Raw genomic sequence first — 17,859 nt, forward strand, 5'->3', positions numbered from 1 at the left:
TAGTGGAATGATGTATATGTAAAGAAAAAAATGACTCCTCTAGAAATAATGTGATTATGTCATCAACTTTGTAGAATATCAAGTAGCCATCAACACTGAGAAAGATTATATATGAAGAAAGAGTCTAAAATAGAGTATTAAAACTAAGGTAGAATTATTCTTACACTATGGGTATATATATATACACATAAATGAGTATATATGTGTGTGTGTGTATATATATATACATATATATGTATATATGTGTGTATATTATATATACATATATATGTATATAGATATAGATATAGATATAGATATAGATGAGCACATGTCATTATGAAATATTTCAGGATATTCTTCCAGCAAGAGCTATTGAGGTTATTATGAATCATTGAGTATGAATAAGGAGCCCATAATGCTTTCCTGAACACGAACTGTTGATGTTCTTTTTGGTTTATAATCTCTGCTTTCTGATGTTATTTATCTTTTTATTTAGGCCCTGTCTTCCCACTTTGACTAAAGTTTTTCAATAACAGTAATCATTTCTTATACCTACCTCATAATTGCTTTATTGCTTAGCATGTTTCTATATGCTGGCCACTGTATAACTCTGGAAAATAGACAGGAACCTCTAGCACCAAGGAGCTTAAAATCTGAAAGAAAATAAAAGAGTAAAATGTGTAACGAAAGGCTAACAATGAAAATTGAAGAAAATGATAGATCAGTGCATTAATATCAGAGAATGAATGAACATCTGTCAAATCTTATAAAAAGGAGTCCGCCTCCCTTCATGGAGCTCACAGTCTAGTGGGGAAGACATACCTTTTTACAATTAACTTTACGAGCATGTTCCACACAGTAGGCACTGTGCTACATGCTTTACATGAATTATTTCATGTAATTATCAGGACTTTGTCCCAAAGAATTCTCGGTGGTTATGCAAGCCACACTAGGTTTTTCTGTTGTCATTTTTTTATGATTTCCCTTTTACAGATGAGGAAACTAAGGTTTAGTGTAGTTGATTAACTTTCCCCCAAAACCTGGCAAATGTTTGTTTTGATAAGCATTAGACCACATTATGCTTCCTTCTTCAACTATTGAAGAAAGATGATAGAAGTGTTTTCACATAAGGGCTTGCAGAAGAATAATGCCAAACCCAGTTGGATGCTCTCGTTTCTCTCAATTATAATATTTATTATACTACATTGTAACTGAATTTACTTGTATATCTTCCCAGATACTGTGATCTTTTTTGAGATCAGGTACTTTATTTTACATATATTTGCACTCATAATTTCTGGCATAGAATAACTATTTAATAAATATACTTTCAATGAACGAATGAATGCTTGAACCGAAGAATTTGCCCTCATCAAGTTCCAATATTATTTCTTTAAAAATGGTTTTGTTATATAAAAGGGGGAATGAGGGACTAAAAGCTTATTAATATCAACAATATTCATTAGAAGAACACAGTGGTAATTCATGTTGACACCATCTTGACTGTCCAACACAAAGCCAGAACTGAACCCAGTTTTTCTACTTGACTTTATTTATTATAGTGTCATAGAGTATTAAATAGGACTTCAGAGCTAATAAAATTAGTTCCTGGAGAGATAATTTAGTCTAGTCTACCAACTAGCCTGGATTCAAGTCCCTATCTATTTTCCTAGGCAGACAAAGGGGGCGCATTCTATTGAATTACATGGTCAATCCTTAGTTTTGTGTGTGTGTGTGTGAATCGGATTTTGGTCTGGGAGTAAAGAAAGGAGAATAGCTTCTTTCTCCGTTCTTCTCTCCCTTCATTCCTTCCTTTTTTTCTTTTTTCTTTAATTTTTAAATAAACAAGAGCTAGAACTTTTCACAAGAAACTTTAGCGCCCCTCCAAAGGGGCCGGGTTTTCTTCTGGCGACTGCTACTGCTTCTCTCTTGCTGGGATTGGTTGAGAGTAAGCTAGAAAGACTTTTAGGGCGGAGAAACCAGACGCCGGGGTTGGGAGTGGATCCTCGCCGCAGTAGCGGGAGGAAGCCTCTGGCCCGCAGTGGGGCCGCAGCGTAGGAGCAAGTCCCAGGAGGCCCCGCCGCCCCGCGCCGAGATGTGGGATCGCCTTCACGAAACTGACCCGACCCCTGCCCCTTGGTACCGTCAGCGCTGTTTCTGCGCTGCGGTGCTGGGGCTGGCCGCCGTCTTCTTCACCTTCGGCTTCCTCCTGGGTAGGTTCAGACTCGCCACACACACCCCAGAGCCTACCCGCAGTTCCGCGCTTTGCGGGATTTGTGGGCCCACTGCTATGTGGGGTCTCCGGGAGAGTGGTTTGTTTAGGGGGAAGGTGGGGATGAGCCCTGGCGAGTTAGGGGGAGGTTTCTGGGTTCTGGACAATCTATCGTAGGACAGTCACCCAGGGTAATGGGTAGAAAGGAGAGCCCCTGAAACTGGACTTGAGAAGGTCTTCTCGCTCGATCCCTTGAGGAAATTGGTACGTTTCAGGGCGAGCGGCACGTCTCTGGGGCAACTGAACTAGGTCATCCAAGGTGCTAAGCAGGGGATGACTTACTGTTTGGGGTCTATATCTAGTCGTGTGCCTGGGGCTGTTTCATCTATACAGTAGGTGGATGTCAGGGCACTCAATGCTGCGTGGAAGCCCTTTGCTCTCCTCTCTTTTCTCGTCCTTGGGAGTAAATAATAAGAGGAACGTTTAGTAACTGGCTGACATTATTGTCAGCTCTCCGAACAGGTCTTTATCTGCAGTACTTTTGCGTCGTCCCCTATATACTGATTTGCATATTTAACCCAACTCTTTAAGAAAACCAGGAGCAACACAGACAAGCTTGTCCTCTTTTAAATTCTAATTTTGACTCTTCGTGTTCTTGAATAAGTTACCGAGGCTCTCAGCCTCAGTTTCTCAATCTTTATGATGATGATAATATCTGCAGTTTATTTGGAATAGTAGACTTACTGTTTGGGGTCTATATCTAGTCGTGTGCCTGGGGCTGTTTCATCTATACAGTAGGTGGATGTCAGGGCACTCAATGCTGCGTGGAAGCCCTTTGCTCTCCTCGCTTTTCTCGTCCTTGGGAGTAAATAATAAGAGGAACGTTTAGTAACTGGCTGACATTGTCAGCTCTCCGAACAGGTCTTTATCTGCAGTACTTTTGCGTCGTCCCCTATATACTGATTTGCATATTTAACCCAACTCTTTAAGAAAACCAGGAGCAACACAGACAAGCTTGTCCTCTTTTAAATTCTAATTTTGACTCTTCGTGTTCTTGAATAAGTTACCGAGGCTCTCAGCCTCAGTTTCTCAATCTTTATGATGATGATAATATCTGCAGTTTATTTGGAATAGTATATGAAATAACATCTAAAGTTCTTAGCACACTTATTGGAGAATTGGCGCTTTTCTTTATTCTTTCTTGGTGAGGAACTGCTTCTCATCGGACATTAATGCACAGGACTAGCCTGAGGTATTGCCTGGTAGTTTATCCATGCTCTAAATTCTAGATTCTCTTTCTGGGATTTAGATTATAATACTTACTATATTACATATAATACAGGGCATAGATAGCTGGGTTAACTCAACCTCCCTCTCTTCTTGCTTGCTCTATGACTTTGGAGTCATTTAAAAACTTCTGAGCTGCACTCTGCTCATAACTGACATCTGGCTAGGGTTGTGGGGCTCAGTTTCAATTTTCTCAACTGTAAAAATGGGAAATAGCTGACATGGGGACTCAAATCTTCTGCATGTCTTGAGGGAATTTTAATTTTCTTAATATTGCCCTCAGGCTTCCATCCTTGTATTCACCGCTCAGTGGCTAACAGAATAGTTTTTTTAGTAAAATGTTTATTTTTCCCTAGGAGTCTTTGTTGTCCCTCCTCCCACCCCTCCTCCCTCTTCATCCTGTTTTTTCTCCAGCTCTCAGGTCAAGAATTTCATCCTCATTGTGTCTGTCTTTCCCTGATCCCATAGGCTAATCCTTTGTTTTAGTACCGGTGGAACTGTATTTCCATTTGCTACCAACTATTTATTTCAGTATGCCTCTGTGTATGTATGCGTGTGATTACTTATGCCTGTGTGTATGTATGCTGTTATTAACTAGAAAGCTCCATGAAAGCTGCCTGGGTGCTGATTTGTTAACTATTTTATGCCCAGATCCTGTCATTTCTCTATATAAACCCTGTACTGATACCCTACTTCCCTCAGTTAAAAGCCAGTACAAGGGTAAACCTCTCTACATCATCAACATACCCATTGCCCCTGGCTTGTGTGAGTCTTACAGTGATGTTGGATGAATCGTAGTTTCACTGTAGCTTTGGAAGTTGAACTTCTAAAGCCTACTTCAAATGAAAACAAAATCTCAGCATATTTTTAGTTTTAGTATCTGAACAAATTATAAGTCTGGATTTCCTTCAACTCTTTGAAATAATCTATATACTTGAAATACATTCATAATTCATTATAAGCATTGACTAAATGCTTATTCTGGATCAGCAGAGAACAATTACTGGGGATGGAAGCTTTAAAGAGAAAGAAAGTAGATCTCCTTTTACCTTAATTTTCTGGACGTCTTGTTTATCCCCATTAGTTGAAACATGTTTAATTTTAGTGCTCATTTTCTCAATAACACATTTCTTAGAATAACAGGGATCTTACCATTGAAACTGGAGAAAAATATGTTACGATTGATTTGGAATTTAAAAGTCTGGGTGCATGTTTTTTTTTTTTTTTCTAGTGGAAGTAGGCAAGAGAAATTAAATTTCAGAAAATTTCAATTGAAGGTCTTTGGAAATTTATGTTTTATATATGATAGATACAACAATAAGGAAAAATAGCTCCTGTCTATGAGCTCACTTCTCATTCCTATATTTGTATGTATTCTACAGGATGGTTTATAAAAGCCCCCAATGCAGCTAACGTGTCACAGCATAATGTGAAGACATTTTTGGATGAATTGAAAGCTGAGAACATCAAAAAGTTCTTATAGTAAGTATATACTTGAAAGTTTATATAGACAATTTGTTGGAAACTTTTATTATTCTGTTTAGAAGTTTTGATCTGATATTTCATATACAGGCATTGACTTTTATATTTTTTGTTTTATTGTTGAAGATATTGTATCATTTGGACAGGATTATATATTTCAGCTGAACTTTATCATTATAGACATTTTAAAACAGGAATCAGGAGACTCTGTAAAGGGTCTGTCTTTCTATGTCTGCTGATCACTGTCACAACTACACAGGTCTGCTATTTGTGGCACAAAAGACATAGACTCAGCCATAAAAAAAAAAAGAAATCTTAGCATTTGCCATGCCATGAATGGACCTAGAGGGCATTATGCTAAGGGAAACGAATCAGAGAAAGACAAACACCAAATGATTTCATGTATATGTGGAGTTTAAAGAACAAAATAAACAACAGAATCAGAATCAAAACAACAGAATAGAGAACAAACTGGCGATTGCCAGATAGGAAAGGGGTTGTGAGGCTGGGTGAAAAAGGTGAAGGGATTAAGAAGTACAAATTGTTAGTTAACAAAATAGTCATGGGGTTGTGAAGTTACAGCATAGATAATATAGTCAATAATATTGTAATAACAATGTATGTGCCAGGTGGGTACTAGACTAATTGGGGAGATCACTTCATAAATTATATAAATGTCTAACCACTTCACTGTACATCTGAAACTAATATAAAATAACATTGTCAACTCTAATTAAAAAATAAAAAAGCCATAGAAAATACCAGTAAGTGTAGCAGTTCTGATAAAATTTTATTCATAGGCACTAAAATTTGAACTTCATATAATTGACATGTCACAAAGTATTATTCTTCTTGATTTTTTTCACGTATTGAAAATGTAATAACCATTCTTAGCTGTGTACTGTACAAAACCAGCAAGTGAGCTGGTTTTGGTCAGTGGAACATAGTTTTCTGACTCCTGTTTTATAAGAAGATAGTATAATTCTAGTCAAAAGAATAAACTTGGACTTCAGAGTCAGACATACTTAAGTTTAAATTCCATCTTTGCCCATTGATAGCAAAGTAACTTTGAGTGAATATGTAACCCTCCTGAGCAGTCCTTGCCACATCTATAAAATGAAGATAATGATATGGTTGTGATGAAGATGAAATTAGAGAGCATATGTGACATAGTTTAAAATCTAGCTCCCTATTTCCTGAAACAGCTATCTCTAATGTAGAGTTAAAGAGGTAAATGAGTAAATTTAAAAAGTGTTTGCAAAGCAACTAAAATTAACACTTATATAGAATGATTATATATAATTAATTAGAATATTTAGCTTTTCAAAATATAAAGTCTCTTTTTTAAAAAAAAAAACAAACAAATCAGCTTAGTGCATGTGTCCAAAACTACTTGAAGTCTAGGTGAATGAAGGAGTCTTTAGTGACTCCTAAAATTATACAAGATATAATTTTAAATAAAAATTGGTTTTATATATACATAAACATATACCTATAGATGTACACACATAATCATATAAATGTCTATATTAATTATGATAAAATTAAAATTGATTAAAAATTTTCTAGGGTACCTTCTAGGTCTTTAGAAGAGCCATTTCAAGTGAGAGACCGTTAAGCTTAAATTTTGTGGAAATTCCTCTTCTCTGCCTCTTGCACTTATTAGCTATAATTAAGTATAATAAATATAATGAAAACGAGGTCTGGCAAAATTTAATATTTACTCCTGGACAGAACTGCTGTCCCTACTTCCTTCTTCCTTTTCTAACCTGTGGCATGAACTGACCGGCAAAAAAGAAAAACAAATGCCTTTTGTTTATTTGTCTTCCTGAAACCTTGAGCAAGATCCAAGTACTCGGCTTCTTGCTTATTCTCCATGTCCCTGACCAAGCTCTTCTAACTGTTCAGAATTCAAGGATGTTTCATCATAACACACGAAAGAGATTATGAGAACCCTCATTATACCTCTAAGGACTGCAGAATCTCCAGAAACCTTTTGTACCCTCCAGATTTCCAATTATGCCACTTGTCCATCAGAAAACTTTGAATCTAATTATACCCATAGGTCAGTGGCCATTAAGTCTTGGATCTCTCATTTGTCCCCTTTTATAACCCTTTGCTCTGCTACTAGAAATCCCCACTACTAAATTATCTGCTTCTCAGTGGTGGCTGGGAGGATTAAGAAGGGGCTGCCTTTTCAGTTTCCCTTGAGCTGCAGTGTTGTCTTGTTTCCCTTCAGTTTTATAAACACCTGGTTGATTCTCAGATCTGTTTACTATTTTGCATCTATTTAAGAGGGGCTGTCCTTTAACACTCAGAAGGATGGGATTATTTTAGAAGAGTGTTAGAACTCTGGTCTCAGAATTTCACTGATCTGCATTCGAATACCAGTTCTACCTTTTATTAGCTGCCTTTAAATCATCTAACTTTCGTCTACACTGGTCCATCATTTGTAGACCAGATTTTATGAACAGCTCCTTTTATTAATTGAGATAATGTGATGATACTTGGGATGTATTTAAACTTTTCTAGCCAGGCAAAAATATATGAGCCAGTTTTTAAAAATACAAGTTGTTGGATACTTTGGATAATTTCTAAATTATTACTTTTTTAAAAAAAATTGATATTCCAGTAGGATCAACAAATTCTTGTGACATAATTTCTCAATTGATTAAAACAACATAAGATTTCAGGACCGTTTTTAATATCAGTTATCTAATTGAGCCTCAAATTGTAAAATAATGAGTTAGCAGTAGTCTCTCCATGTTCAGATGAGACACTTAAGACATGACCAAGATTACACAAGTTAGTGGCCAAACCTCTAATACACCACTTATATGATTTATTTATCTTTAGAAATTAAAATTTTTTCTATTTTTTTCAGAATCAGCCTTGCTTCAAATGAATGAATGGGTTCAACCCTGATCATAGCTCCTGGTTTTATCATAGTTGGTAATGACAAAACTGTTAGAAGGAATTTCACTCATGATAACAAAGTCTGAAATGAACTCTTTTTAAAATTTTTATGTATTTTTTATGTGAGCCAGTTTAAAAGTTCCCTAGCAACTTTTCAGGAAATATGCATAACCTGTATCCACTTTAGTAATGTTACAGTTTGTGATCTGTACAACATGTAAGAAAATAGCAATATGTTAGCTGTTTCTCTGTTTTCTCTCCAGGTATACATTGATGAAGGGATACATAGACTTCTTAGCTGCTTCTTAAAAATTGTGTTCTTTTGTTGCTATATTTTTCAGATGCACATTAGAAATTCTATGTAAAGTGTTAAGTCCTTAAAAATTTACTGAATGAGGCTTTTAATACTATTTTTGTAAATACGATTTAAATTTTTTTAATATAAGTATAAAAATTAATCACAGGTTTTTTGCGGGGGGGGGAAGAATTAACTTATTTTCCTTGGCTGATTTACCAAATCAAAAATTCAATTGCAAAAAAAAAAAAATCCAGATGCACAGTAGAATTAAATAGTTTGAAACTGGGATAATCATATCCGTTACTTACTTTTTTTTTTTAAATCGCTGTAAGGATGAAAGTGTGTCAATTTTAGTAAAACCTACTTATTTAGAACTAGATATTTATGAAGTTCAAGAAGTTCATGGGCTAGAAGTAAATAAATGTCTTTACATGATATATGAGGAGTTTTCTTTTTCCCCACCCACCCCTTACGCGGTTTAAGTTGAAAATACCAATAAGCTGACTCTTGAGAGAAATGACAAATTTTCAGGAGGGAAAAATTCAAAACAAACAAAAGCACCAGTATCTAGACATATTAAATGAAAAATTAATCTACTCAAGAAAATATTTCTGATAGCCAGTTTTTGGCCTCATAACTTACTCGATAAAGATATTTCTGATCAAATTGATTCTCATCGATTTTTATTACAATACATGATGGATGGAGTACAAGGGATTTAGTCTGAACTTGTATAAATATGTTAAGATGTTTCTTAATGAAGACTATGAATGATTGCTAATGAAAAGATTTCTCACTTGACTATAACTTTGGATATTTAAAAATAAATGTAATTATCAGTAATTCTGGGCATGTCACACCATGGTATTTTGGATGAAATTTTTTTTATCTCTCAAATATTTTACACAGTGAAATAAAAAAACAGGTAATCCACAAAAGTTTCAAGAGACATGGGTCTTGAAGTAAAGAATATATTTTCCTCAGCTACCATTCAAGACATGTCTACAGGGTTTCACATAACAATTCTCTGCAAAGATCAGTTTCTCCATTTTTTCTCTTGAATGAGTACAAATTAGAGCATGAAAACTTCAAAATACACTTTGAAAATCTATTCGATGCAATGATAGTACCACTTTGCTATTTTAACATATCAGATTTCAGAGTATTTTTTTTATGTAAATATGCCTTATTTGGTTGTTGATTTGGAATAAAGGCTGACTAAATAATAATTTCTAACCACTTTCAATTTTTGTTCACCAGTAATTTTACACAGATTCCACATTTAGCAGGAACAGAACAAAACTTTCAGCTTGCAAAGCAAATTCAATCTCAGTGGAAAGAATTTGGCCTGGATTCTGTTGAGTTAGCCCATTATGATGTCCTGTTGTCCTATCCAAATAAGATTCATCCCAACTACATCTCAATAATTGATGAAAATGGAAATGAGGTAAGAAAAATATAGAAAAGAAACTCCATCTATTCTTTTCAAATACCTTTTATGAAAGAATGCCCTATATATCTTTAATAATTGATATAAATCAATATTATTGAAACTTGTGAATAATGCCTTTAATATCTTTATTACTAGTAATGGATTTCTTATGATGTTTGAATTTAATGTGATATTGGAAAGATTCTGAGAAATTAATGCTTGAAAAAAGTTGCTGTTTTTTTTTTTTAATATTTTAGTATTGTACACTAATGTAAAATATAAGATATTACTTCCAAGCAACTGAAATAGATACATTTTTTTATAGCTTCAGACCTTAAAAGATATTGCATAGGTTTGGGGTTGCTAGGAAATTCAGAAATCCAGTGCGTAGTTTGAACTCGCTGGTTTTTATTATACTTAATGATTATGACTCGTATGATCATATGTTCAGCTCTCTGGCCAGAACTTGTACGGGGGCATTTGCAGAGGAAGAGAGTTTGGAGAGAAAATCTATAGAATGATATCTAGTTTAAAGAATTAAAACCCTGTTTGCAAGTTAGGGCATGTGAGAAAGAGAAGACAGTATAAGTAGTTGAGATATTTCTTATCATGAAATATGTTCAGTATGAAAGCTCATAAAACATATATATTCATCCCTAGTTAGCATACCTTAGTTTTATAGCTACCATACCTAACTAAAATAGCCCCTTTCAGTCTAGATAGCTTCCAACGGTCCTTTTCTTAGCTTGGGCTTCTAAATTATATATAGTTTCAAATATGTCCAGTTTGATCAATGTTGACAATGTTAAAAATATACAGACTTAAACTTCTGTCATGAGCTACCGTATCTGGGGATTATCTATGTACAGTGAGGAAAATAGCAAACTTTAATTTCTTTTTTTCCTTTTTCACCTCCCAATTTTGACTATACTTTTGCTTTTATTATTTCATTTCATTATTTTTGCCATTACAAGCATTTATGAAATTCCTAAAGCCTGTCACGTAATTTAAATATGTCATGTAGAAGTTTCATTTTGGAGATTTTTCTGGATGGTGTTAGCTGCCTAAAACTTCTTAATTATTTTAAAGTTATATCATTAGTTCACTTTCATTTTTTAGAAATTTATTTATTTTAATTAGGTTCAAGTATACAAGACATTGGGTTAGATATCTATATAGTTCATAAAATGATCCCCCCAATTTCTCCCTCCTTCTCCTGACCCTCCACCTAGCCAATGTATTAATGCTAACTGCATTCCCTATGCTGTGCTCCCCATCCCCGTGACCATCTATCAGCTACCAATTTGTACTTCTTTAACCCTTCACCCCATTTTCCCAGCTCCCCAAACCCCCTCACCTCTATCTGTCACCAAATTGTACACTATTTTTCTGAATCTGATTTTGCTTAGTTTGTTCTTTTTATTCCTTAGATTCTGCATATAAGTGAAATCGTGTAGTATTTATCTTTCTCTTTCTGACTTAAATACCTTCTAGGTCCACCAAAACAATATCTTTTTCCATCCCCTTCCTTTTAGTCTATGTATGTCTTTTAATCTGAAGTGAGTCTCTTGTAGGCAGCATGTAAGGGTCTTGTCTTCTTTCCATTCATCCACTCCATCTTTTTTTTGGAGCACTTAATTCTTTTCCATTTGAAGTACTTATTCACTTTCATTTTTATTTTTACCCAAGTTATACTTGCACATAAAGAATCACGTAGTTGTCCAAAGTGCCTTGCTTTCCTCTGTATTTCCCCCTTCCCTGAGGCAATCACTATTTAACCAGGAGTTAATTCGTTTGCTATTTACCTCTATTTTCTTAAAGAGCATACTTATATTACTTGTGTTTCAGGTTCAGGCGTTGTCTTTTGACATAATGACAGTTCAGCTCGATTTTTATCCTCTGTCTCAACTACAAATGCTTCTTACTCCCTCCTCATCTCCCACTGTAGTTTAGTTATTGTGACTAACTGTTTGTAACTGAGATGTGTGGTAAACTGTGAACTTTTACCCTCCCGCACAACACAGACAAGTTTCCCCGCCACAGGCAACAGATATGATTAGTGTTTTGTAGATTCTACCAGAAACGTTTTAAATAAATACAGACATTATTTTATCTTTGTTTATGTAGAGGTAACATACCATATAGGTTGAATTATATATTGCCCTTTTTTTGTCGTAACAAGTAAATAAAATTTGTAAGTCAAACTTGTTTTAGTTCTGATCAGAATACCTAATTTGAGGCTATATTCGCGAGTTTTGGAAAGTGAGCAATGCTCACTGGTATGTAGCCTACCATTGATAAAGTCATCCCAAAAAACTCATTTCCTTGACCTTAAAAAACTTTATTAGTTGTGAGAATAACGCATAAACTCTTAAAATGCACTTGCTCAGTAATGCTGTAAAATCGAAGATTAGTATAAAGGCAAATCAAGTGAGACAAGTTTAAGTACTCTCTTGGCTAAAAGACTTGCTGATGTAATGACTTTTTTCTAAATGGATTTTTATTGCACTTTAGTATAGTTTCTCTTACAATCGTTCCCAGTGATTCAGATGAGTTTGTACACTATGTGGACCACAGAAAAATTATGGAAAATTTGGGATATGTGAGAAGTTTTGGAGGGTAGTAGTTGCTTTGATTTCATTTTAGGTTCTGTTAGCCTCAAGAGAGGTAGCCAACTGATGCTGTAGTTAGAATAATATAATGTTAGCCCATATTCACTCCCCAGCTCTCATCACCCTTTGTACTACTGTGCTGGCCAGGACTTAGAGCATAAAATTGCAAAGAAGTGGTGATAGCAGATATCTTTGACTTGAAGGAAATATTTTTAATGTTTCACCATTAATTTTGATATTTACTGTAACTTTATTAAGTAGGAATTGGATTTTTCAGTTAAAAACTAATAAAATCAACCATCCAAAAAAAGGTAGAGGGGAGAAAAAGAAGCATTAGGGGAAGAAAAGTAAGAGTAAAAATCATATAATAAGGTGGAAATTACCTGATTACTATATATCAGTAATTACATAATTCTATAATTGTGGATTCCCTAGTAGGGTTTTTTCCTCCGCTACCACAAACCATTACTTTTTGTGGGACAGGTTTATTTCTAGTTTATCCTTAGCCCTAAAGGATGTTGTCCTTTGAAGACCCAGCTTTTATGCAGGTGTCTCCATTATTTGGGCCAGGGTCGGACTCCTCTTTTAACTCTTGTATGCTTCCCGTGGAGAAAGATCCAGCTAAGGCAAAAGCAGATTTTAATGCTAACCTCAGAATTCCTGCTTTCGTGTCATTTTTTTTTTTTTTTTTTTTTTTGGCTTCTGATTATTTTCTTGCTTTTTTTCCCCAATTCAATGATACACTTAAAAAAAAGATAACATAACATTTTATATTTGATTCAGTGTTTTTAGTTCTTTTCAGAATGGATGTTGTTCAGTATATCTAAGTACTATCAGGTATGGATTCCTCAAAAATGTAATTTTCATTGAAGTGAATTTAATATTTAATTTGTTCCTAAGTAATTATCTTTGCATTGTTTTAAGTGGCTAAGATTACTATACAATGTCATTTTTATTTGGAGAATAAAATTTTTCTTCTAAATCAAAAGCCGGTGCCTACAGATCCTCTCAGGGTCTATAATTTATTCATTCTATGAAAGCCTTACAGCTTCTAGCGCAGTACTGGATATTTGATATGTATTCTCAAAATACCGAAGGATTGATTAACCTCTACTGACAAAATAAATAATGTACATTTTTCTTTATTTGATTGTAGTAATCAAACTTTACCTGATTTACTTCTGGTTGTTATATTTTGTTTCTGTAGATTTTGAACACATCATTATTTGAACCACCTCCTCCAGGATATGAAAATGTTTCAAATGTTGTGCCACCTTATAACGCTTTCTCTCCACAAGGAATGCCAGAGGTAAAAATCCAATACAATAAAATAAAAATAACAGTCAGAACCCCATCATATATGCGAGCAATAATTAAAGATATATTAAGAGGTTTTTGATATAATCCAAATTCACCATTTTTCCACATTTATGAAGCTAGAATTTCTTAGTAGGAAAAAGAAATATTATTTTGTGTTCATAACATTTTTTAAGATAACGTTTACTACAATAAGATGCGGAAATCCAAAATATGTATTTATTGAAGAGAAATGCATATACTCGTGTAATCCAAACCCCATCAACATATAGAATATTACCATCACTTCAGAAAGAACCTTTATGCCCTTTTCAATCAATTATACACACCCCGAGGCAACCATTTTTCTGAATATTTTTTGCCAAAATATATTTTGGTTAGCTTTGTCAATTCTAGAAATTCATATAAATGGAATTATATAACATGTAATCATTTGTGTCTATTGTCTTTCACTAAGCATAGAGTCTGAAATTCATGTTTTTTGTGTTTGTTTTTTTAAATTTGTTAAGTAATTTCCATTTTTACAAAAATACTGTATACCTTACTACTGTTATATAGCACTGATGAATTTTCAAAGAATTTGAATAAGAGTATTATTGCCATTTTCAAATGAAGAGTATGAATGTTTACTTAGTAAAGCAGTGTGAATGACTGTCGTCTTAAATTTTACAGTCAATCCCTAGATTCTTGCACAGTACTTTGTTTTATATGTGAAAGCTAAATTTGAAAGAGTTGAATATAATTTATTAGCATCTTTTAAAAAATTCTATAATACTCAACATCAATTTCAGACATTGAGTTTAGGTGTCTCGGATATAGTCACAAGAAAATGCTATTGACAGTTGGGTATATTGAAGTATCATTCAATAGAGGTAAAATCTTGGGCTTTCACTGGAAACATCCTAAGTAAAAAATCTGCATTTAAATTTGAAATGATACTTAAAAGTTTATCTTCACCAATCAGGACTTATTAGGATGATTTAATATCAGGCAATACCATATTTTTTAATAAGTAAGGTAAAAAAAAGTCACATTTTTATTCTTTTCAAAAGTATTTTATTTATTAACTTATTTGTGATTTAAAAACTTTACAAACTTAGAATAGAAGAATGTTTTCTGTTGGTTGTGTGAAATTTACCTCAAATGAATAATTAATATTATACTAAATGTTAAATTATTAGAAAAAGTCTTCCTAAAAATTAGAACACTTGTAATTATTTAATAAATTCATAATTTTATAATTGACATGAGATAGAAATAAAGCATATAACAATTGGAAATGAAGAGATAGTATATTTTAGAACTCAGGTGTAGTGAGATCACTTAGACTTATTCCTTGGGTTAAAGTACATTACTATCATGTGTTCATGTAAAATTCCTAACTTAATTATTTAATTGCTTTTCTTTCCCTTTCATTTCTCATTTCTCTTCTAATTCTCATTCCTCTTCTCTCATTCTGTCTCCTCTCCAGCCCATTCTAATGTATTTATGTCCTTAGCGATATATGTATTCTTGAAAATACAAGGCTTTATTTTATGTTTGGTGGATATTTAGATTTACATAAGTAGTATACTTTAGGTCTCATTCGATCTCTTACTATTTTCAACCAAAGGTCTTTTAGAAATCTATTCGTATTTCCTTAGGTCGAGATAGTTCACTACTTTTCACTGTTGCATATCACTCGATGTATGTGCTTACCATATGTAACATCCATTCTCTCAGTGGCAAACACATGTTTTGCCTCTGAACCTGAATTACCACAAAGTATTGGAGTGAATATGCTCATACTTGTCGCCATATAAGCTTGCAAGTGTTTCTCTGTGTACAATAAGCCAGGCGTGGGATTGCTGGTTTGCAGGGAATACTTAATTTGACAATATCCAGACTGTAGCAGTTTATTACTCCCAGTGGCACTGTATAAATGTTCCTTTTTCCCCATATTTTCATCAACAATTGAAATTATACTTTATAATTTTTGCCCATATTTGTTTTATTATTGTTTTAGTTAATTTATTTCAATTCATATTTTTCCCGTTACAAACAAGGTGCTCATCTCTAAGCATTTGTTAGCTATTCTGATTTTTCAATCTGTGAAATGGTTATTATAACCTTTTTCTTTTCCTGTTAAATTTTTGGCCTTTTTCTTATTAATTTTAGGTGTTTCTTAAGTATTTTATTCCATATTGGTTTAAATATTGAAAATATGTTCTCCTAATTTTTACTATTTGTTTGCATTATCTGTGTTGTCGTTTATTAAAAATAGATCTTTAATTTTAGTACTGTCTAATTGTTCTTTTTATGTTTTACACTTTGGATCTTCTTGATTAATTTATGTCTTCATTGTTTAAGGTGATATGTCTGTATAACCAGAATAGATGAAGAGTACTAATATGTATTTATTTTAAAAATAGCATTAATATTACCAGCTTGGAGTTAAATATATACATATATATAGACAGATAGTACATAATAGCAGAAAATAAAACAAATTAATTTAAAATAACCATAAAATATAAAATATGCTTTAAAAATCTTAAATGATTGTGGACTAGTTGATGAATACTGAAATTTATTGAGCAGTAAAAAATATTATGTACAAAGAAACAGATTATGTTTCTGGATGAGAAGACAGAATGTTATAAGGAGATAATTATACTTAACAATAGTTGTGTCTTTACTGTATAATCTGTTAAAAATTCCCCAGATGATTTTTGAACTTTGACAGACTTCTTCTACTTTAACAGAACCATAGAGATTAATTAACTCACATCTTTCAAGTAGGCTTAAACTAATCCAAACTAATGAGAAGATAGGAGCATGTGAATCTGCATTGGATTGTTATTTGTGTTTAAATATTAGAGGTTTTTCTGGCTGGTGTGCTACACTGGATCACCTGTAACCTATCCAGTGGAGAATCAGTTTTTTAAACTGATGTCTATACGTATTCTTAAGATAGTTCACTGTAAATTATCTTTGGATCTACATCTGAATCCTCTGGAGTTTGAAATACTGAGTTTTGCTTTAGCCTATTTGAAATTAGTAATTTGATAATGTCCATAAAATATAGTCTAATCTAGGGGTTCTCAAACTTCAGCAGGTTATCAAAATAATCCAAAGGATTTGTAAAACTCAGATTGGGGTTCCTACTCCCTGAGTGTCAGTAAGTTCTGTGTGAAGTCTGAGAGTTTGTTACCAATGAAGTCTGAGGTGATGTTGATTCTGAGGGTTCAAGAACCATGCTTTGAAAACTGCTAGTTTTTCAAGTCTTTTAACAAGATCAGGGCGGTGGAAGCTTGAAAGAAACGGAAAATTCTAGGCTAACAATTTAAACAATTCTAGTGCAAGATTGTATTTATTCCCAGTCATAGAACAATAGTACATTGTAAATTTTACAAGAAAGGCATTGTCTGAAAACAAAGCTTTTTTTTCTAACTCACAGCAATAACTTGCATATCTGTCACACTCATTTTCATTTTCAAAGTTTACTAACATTTTAAAACTGTCTTCTCCAACCCCTTCTCTATCATAATTTGTTTTGTGAGGATTGTGGATTATTCAAAAGATAGCTACAATTTACAGACATTTAAAAAAGTATTCTCCTCAAAGTTGGTGATATTAAATAGGGATAAATTTCGAGTAGAATACTCTTCACTAAGATAAAATTCACTGAAATCAAGTTGGGTAATTTTTCACAGAAAAGAGTGAACTCTGGCGAGGGCTAACAATTATACATCAGACATACAGTGCTATCATTATTAGTGCATTAATATTGCATTGATTTTAAAGAGAAATATAAAAGCTAAGAGTAATCCATTTACTGAAGCAAAAATTCAAATGTCACCTCAGTAGACGCTCTTTCTATTTAAATTGTACCCACCTGAGTACCAATACCCTGCCTACTCTAAACTTTTTTAAAAAGTTTTCTACAGCACTATCACCTTTTAATTTCCTGTATAATTTACTTAAGCTTTAACTTTGTTGTTTATTATCTTATCTCTATGCTGTCCACATGAATGTAAATTCCTTCAAGGTCAGGGATTTACTCTATTCCTAATGAAACCTCTGGGGCTGTTCAGCCAATAGACCATCTCAGGATTTGGGCTATTTAGAATAAGCGGTTATTGTCAGAGCACAGGTGATTAATCAGGTTAACACTTTGAAAAACTGCCTTAACATTCTCAATCTGGCTTAGGGTATTTAAGAGAAAATCTAGGTAAATCTGGGCATTGTTCCAGAGGCTCTGTGTTGGTTGGGGGTGGGGGGAGTGTGTGTGGGGGGTCTGTTCAGCTTTTCAGAGCCTTCCAGGTTTCCACCTGGCTAT

The 17,859-nt window shown here is 33.6% G+C and overlaps 1 protein-coding gene across 2 annotated transcripts in view; it reads left to right on the forward strand.

Annotated features, from left to right (window-relative positions):
- The first annotated feature begins 1,962 nt into the window (after positions 1-1,962).
- Positions 1,963-17,859, forward strand: part of LOC102895068 (putative N-acetylated-alpha-linked acidic dipeptidase) — a 47,740-nt gene continuing 31,843 nt past the window's right edge. The window contains exons 1-4 of one of the 2 annotated variants that reach the window (XM_015600534.2): positions 1,963-2,195; positions 4,864-4,963; positions 9,438-9,624; positions 13,429-13,530. In XM_015600534.2, coding sequence (XP_015456020.1) covers positions 2,078-2,195; positions 4,864-4,963; positions 9,438-9,624; positions 13,429-13,530 — 507 coding nt within the window. In that variant the 5' untranslated portion in view covers positions 1,963-2,077. The remainder of the gene's footprint in view (positions 2,196-4,863; positions 4,964-9,437; positions 9,625-13,428; positions 13,531-17,859) is intronic. The other variant, XM_006926706.3, reaches the window with a different exon arrangement.

This window comes from Pteropus alecto, unplaced genomic scaffold (genome assembly GCF_000325575.1).
Source record: "Pteropus alecto unplaced genomic scaffold, ASM32557v1 scaffold7, whole genome shotgun sequence".
NCBI classification, from domain to species: domain Eukaryota; kingdom Metazoa; phylum Chordata; class Mammalia; order Chiroptera; family Pteropodidae; genus Pteropus; species Pteropus alecto.